This window comes from Arachis ipaensis, chromosome B05, assembly GCF_000816755.2.
Source record: "Arachis ipaensis cultivar K30076 chromosome B05, Araip1.1, whole genome shotgun sequence".
NCBI lineage: Eukaryota > Viridiplantae > Streptophyta > Magnoliopsida > Fabales > Fabaceae > Arachis > Arachis ipaensis.
In genome coordinates this window covers 63,662,059-63,667,347 of record NC_029789.2, presented here as the reverse complement: position 1 = coordinate 63,667,347, position 5,289 = coordinate 63,662,059, and the positions used below count along the sequence as shown (strand labels likewise).

Sequence of the window (5,289 nt, the reverse complement as noted above, 5' to 3'; positions counted from 1 at the left end):
TATTTCATGTGACTTTTTTAGTCACAACGCTTGTTATATGATTTTTATTTATTTATTCGAGAAATATTAAGTGACCAACAATTTTATTTTGTAATTTTTATATTTGAACCAACACTAACCAGTTTTATATTATTTTCAAATAAAAGTGTTAACCCCTTGTATTTCCATTTTGTTAAGAAGTATTATTTGATATGTTTGGTAATTGAGATAAAATGCATATTTAGATATAATGAGCTAGAAAATTGTGTATTTCTAACTTAAGTTTGGAAAAATATAGAAAATGTATAAAATTTATTTCTTCGGACATTGTCTTGTAACTAAATGGTTTTATAATACTCTTTAATAGCTAAAAGTAGAAGGCTTATTACATAAAAGTTTCAAACGTTTTTTTTCCTAGTAAAATTTCCTTAAACAATTTCCCTTTTTTTATTGGTTCTAAACTAGAACCTCTACTGTATAATGTAGCCAACAGAAAATGGCACATGACTTCAGATGTTAAAGAAGTATCAGGGAAATCCTATGACTACATCATAGTTGGTGGAGGAACATGTGGATGTCCATTGGCTGCAACACTGTCCCAAAAATTCTCAGTTCTACTTATAGAAAGAGGTGGTTCACCATATGGGAATCCCTATGTAACTGAAAGAAGGTTCTATGGATTTCCACTGATTCAAACAGACAAATACATGTCAGTGGCACAGTTCTTCACATCACAAGATGGGGTTGCGAATGTGAGAGGAAGAGTTCTTGGTGGTTCTTCAGCTATAAATGGAGGGTTTTACAGCAGGGCAAGTGATGAGTTTGTTGGAAAAGCTGGTTGGGACAAGAAAATGGTTAAGGAAGCTTATGAGTGGGTTGAATCCAAGGTTGTTTTCCCACCTTTTTTTCTTAGTCCTTGGCAATCTGTGGCAGAGTTTAGCCTCCTTGAATCTGGGGTTTTGCCGTACAATGGGTATAGTTTGGAACATGTGAAGGGGACAAAGATTTCTGGGAGTGTGTTTGATGCATTTGGAAAGAGGCATACCTCTGCTGATCTTTTAGATGCTGGGAACCACAAGTCCCTCACTGTTCTTGTGAATGCCACAGTCAAGAGCATCATATTTGATCACAATGGTAAGGAGGGGCAAAAGAAATTAAGGGTTTCTGTATACTTTTATAATTTATATCCGTATATTTTCAATTAGAAAATCTTTGGGTTAATTAATTGCATTTTATCCCTTGAAAACTTTAACATCATGTGCAATTTAACCTTTGAACTTTAAGAATACGCAAAGCAACCCATTTTGGCAATTTTTTCATCAATTTTTAACATGGTTTAATTAGGGTTTAGAGTGTCAAAGTTATAACTTAGGGAAGTTCAGGTGAAAAGTTTGTACATAATCTGAAGTTCAAGGGACCGATTTGCGTATCTGTTTATTTATTTTTTTAAATGAGGAGCAAAATGCAAATGATATAAAATTCAGCAAAATAAAGTGTAATTAATTCCAAAAATTATGCATGAAAATTACCCACTAATACTAAAATGCACCTGAAGTCTCTCAGTAACTAGCTTGAGTAGCTTTAATACATAAAATAGTAGCATTTTCCAGTGACCAATTCATTATTAAATCTTTAGAATTTTAACCACTGAAATGATCCAGGAACCAAGAATGAAACAAGAGCCAACGGCATAAGGTTCATCGAGAGCCATGGCAGCTTGGAACAAACCCATGAAGCATACATCAAGAAACACAAGAATTCAAGAGGTGATGTAATATTGGCAGCAGGTGCATTAGGTAGCCCCCAATTACTATTGCTAAGTGGCATAGGACCAAAAGAGCAACTCAAAAAGTTCAACATTCCATTAGTTCTTGACATGAAAAATGTTGGGAAAGGAATGCAAGACAATCCATGCATAGCAGTATTGGTTGATTCGAAGCCGCAGAACAGAATACCTGATCCACCACAAGTTGCTGGCATAACAAGTGACTTAAAGATTATAATTGAAGCAGCAATATTACCCTTGAGTTCTAATTCAACAAGGGTCAATGTTGCTGCAAAGATAGCATTCCCTTCCTCAAAAGGGTTTCTTGAACTGAGCAACACAGACCCAAGGTTGAACCCTACAGTGAGATTCAACTATCTAGCAAGTGAAGATGACATGGAAGAATGTGTCAACATGACTCAACTACTTAACAAGATTGCAAGGTCGAAATCCATCGCGTTCTTCCTTGGCGAATCGAGCCAGAACAAATTGGCATCCGCCGAAGATGATATGAGGAAATTCTGCAAGAAGAATGTTAGAACGATTTATCACTATCATGGGGGTTCCCTTGTTGGATCAGTGGTTGATAAGGATTATAGAGTTTATGGTGTGAAGGGTTTGAGGGTGTTGGATGGGTCAACCTTTTCAGAGTCACCAGGGACAAACCCAATGGCTACACTGCTTATGCTTGGAAGATACCAAGGGATCAAGATTCTCAGAGAAAGGTAAGGTATCAAGTGATTCAAAACAAATTATTATTCTTGTTAACATGTTTTGCAAAAATCAATGCGTGTAAACAAATAAAGTCAGCATATAGGAGCCTAACAAAGTCTACTCTTCTTTTTCTGGGAAGTTTAATGAAAAAAAAAATGCACTTTGCAAATCACAATTTTACTTCTACATTGTAGAGCGGTTGCTACTTGCTAATTAGTAGAGCTAAAAGCCCTCCTAATTTGAAAGAATATTTAGTACCTCATCATTATGAATGTGAAATGAAATTTTAAATTAAGAGGATTCATAGGTTCAGAATTCAACAGCATAGTTACTATTTCCACTTCAAATTCATTAATTAACTTAATCATTTTAAATAAAAAATTGGAAAAACATTAGTTGATAAAACTCCACTGTCCACTGAGCTGAAAAGAATTGGGTAAACAGAACCAGAAAAATAAAAAATCAGTGACTTATTTATTCCCACAATGATATGATACAAACAATTTTGTGCCTCTGTAACCTGTACATAATTTTGACCAACACTGTAAAAACCCAACAATCTCACCCGACCAAAAAATTGGAATTTAAAAAAGGAAAAAAAGAACCCTAATTTTCTGCTTCAGCATCACCTCCAGCAGTTGATGATGCATAATCACCCAAATTAGGATCATCATCACCATCACCAGAAGAATCTTGATTTTGATTCTGATTCTGATTCTGATCGTGGTCATGTCTCCTACTAATACCCCTGTTAAAAGAAAAACTAACCCAAACTTCACCATTACCGATTCTTCTCCTCTCTCTTTCTCCTCCTTCTTGTTCTTCTTCTCCTTCACTATCCCTCTTTTTCCCTTCATCTTTTTCCTCAACCGGCATCTCGTACCTGCAAACAGGGCAAGTTCCATGCATCCCAAGCCACTTCTCAATGCAATTCGGATGAAACCTGTGCTTACATGGCATCTCCTTAACCAAAGCACCAACACCAAAATCCTCCAAACACACAACACACTCTCCTACTTCAGCTTCACCTTCTTCGATTACAAAGCTCGGCATGGCGTCAATGGATTCCTTCGTAGCTGGAGGTCTTCCAGCTTTGCGGCTGTTGTTAACGGCCATGTCGCGAAACAGAGCTTCGAGGCTTGAAGCGCCGTCGATGACAACCATGCTTTGCGTGAAGGGGTTCACTAGTATGATCCTCTCTCGGTTGGGAGCATCGGTGGTCCTTTCTCCCGTTTCGTCGTTATCTTGGTCTTGCGATGAAGAATCCCGAGATTGAGAATCAGAGAAGCCAAAGAAGAAAGGCAAAAACAGAGTCATATCTCTGTTTCTAACAAATCTTTCGAAAACGTCAGGCTCGGATGCCATGGAGCTTAAAAGGAGCAAGGTTAAATTGGTAAATTAAGAGAGCGGAGGGCTTTTGGGGTGCTTCGTGGGACTGGGTGGTGGGTTGTGAGGGGGGTTTTATGAGAGGGGGGAGGGAAATAATGGTGCGCGTACACTGAAATGTTTGAGAATGTGGTGGAAGGATCTGGAAGTTTTGGTTGTTGGAAACTTGGAATGTTAAGGAACGTGGTTATCTTGAGTATTTGCATTTGGATCAAGCTGCTATTTTCAGCTTTTCTTTTACCGGGGAGCCAGATATTTCTAGGCAATGATGAGGTGTCCCTGCCCACACGCTTTCTTACCGTGGCCTTGTCTAGCCATGCTATTAATGTTTTGTTAAGAGGAAAGAAATTAATATTTTAAAAATTTAGTTAATTTGTATCCTAAAAAAATATATCAAAAATATAATAATATTTTTTTACATTTTTTTATATATTTAATATATGAGAAAAGGACAAATAAGTTCCTGACCTTTTGTTTCGCAGACATTTTTGACCTTGACTATTAAAAAATACTTTTAAGTCACTGACCTTCACAAAATTTGGACGGATCAGTCTCTCTATCCAAATGCCTCCGTCAGGGACTGATCCGTCCAAATGTCTCCGTCAAGGACTGATCCGTCCAAGTTTTGTGAATGTCAGGGACTTAAAAATATTTTTTAATGGTCAGGAATGAAAATATCCACGGGACAAAAGGTTAGGGACCTATTTGTCTTTTTCTCTTAATATATTAAAGATATGAAAAAAATATTTTTTAATAACTTTTAGTAAATTTTATTTATGATATTTTTAATTTTTTTTTTAAAACATAAGTTTGCAAAACTTACATTTTAAACAAGGTTCTTAAAATTAGATTGGCTCAAATGAAAATTTGAATTAACTAAAAGATAATAAAATAATATTTAAATTTATAAATAAATTAAAAAGTAATGAAAATCCAAAAATTATTCAATAATTAAAAGTTCAAATCAACTCAAGATAACCACGTTCCTTAACATTCCAAGTTTCCAACAACCAAAACTTCCAGATCCTTCCACCACATTCTCAAACATTTCAGTGTACGCGCACCATTATTTCCCTCCCCCCTCTCATAAAACCCCCCTCACAACCCACCACCCAGTCCCACGAAGCACCCCAAAAGCCCTCCGCTCTCTTAATTTACCAATTTAACCTTGCTCCTTTTAAGCTCCATGGCATCCGAGCCTGACGTTTTCGAAAGATTTGTTAGAAACAGAGATATGACTCTGTTTTTGCCTTTCTTCTTTGGCTTCTCTGATTCTCAATCTCGGGATTCTTCATCGCAAGACCAAGATAACGACGAAACGGGAGAAAGGACCACCGATGCTCCCAACCGAGAGAGGATCATACTAGTGAACCCCTTCACGCAAAGCATGGTTGTCATCGACGGCGCTTCAAGCCTCGAAGCTCTGTTTCGCGACATGGCCGTTA

The 5,289-nt window shown here is 36.9% G+C and overlaps 2 protein-coding genes across 2 annotated transcripts in view; one reads left to right on the top strand and one right to left on the bottom strand.

Moving 5' to 3' along the window:
* LOC107640656 ((R)-mandelonitrile lyase-like) overlaps nucleotides 1-3,035 on the top strand; it is a 7,820-nt gene extending 4,785 nt beyond the window's left edge. The window contains exons 2-3 of the mRNA XM_021123812.1: nucleotides 357-1,113; nucleotides 1,641-3,035. Of these exons, the coding sequence (XP_020979471.1) occupies nucleotides 357-1,113; nucleotides 1,641-2,473 (1,590 nt within the window). The 3' untranslated portion in view covers nucleotides 2,474-3,035. The remainder of the gene's footprint in view (nucleotides 1-356; nucleotides 1,114-1,640) is intronic.
* Nucleotides 2,912-4,056, bottom strand: LOC107643660 (E3 ubiquitin-protein ligase RING1-like). The gene has a single exon (XM_016347371.2). The coding sequence runs from the start codon at nucleotides 3,821-3,823 to the stop codon at nucleotides 3,065-3,067; it is 759 nt and encodes a 252-aa protein (XP_016202857.1). The 5' UTR covers nucleotides 3,824-4,056; the 3' UTR covers nucleotides 2,912-3,064.

What these genes read in the sequence shown, in the direction of transcription:
- LOC107643660 (XM_016347371.2), bottom strand. Translation starts at nt 3,823, where the DNA reads ATGGCATCCGAGCCTGACGTTTTCGAAAGATTTGTTAGAAACAGAGAT.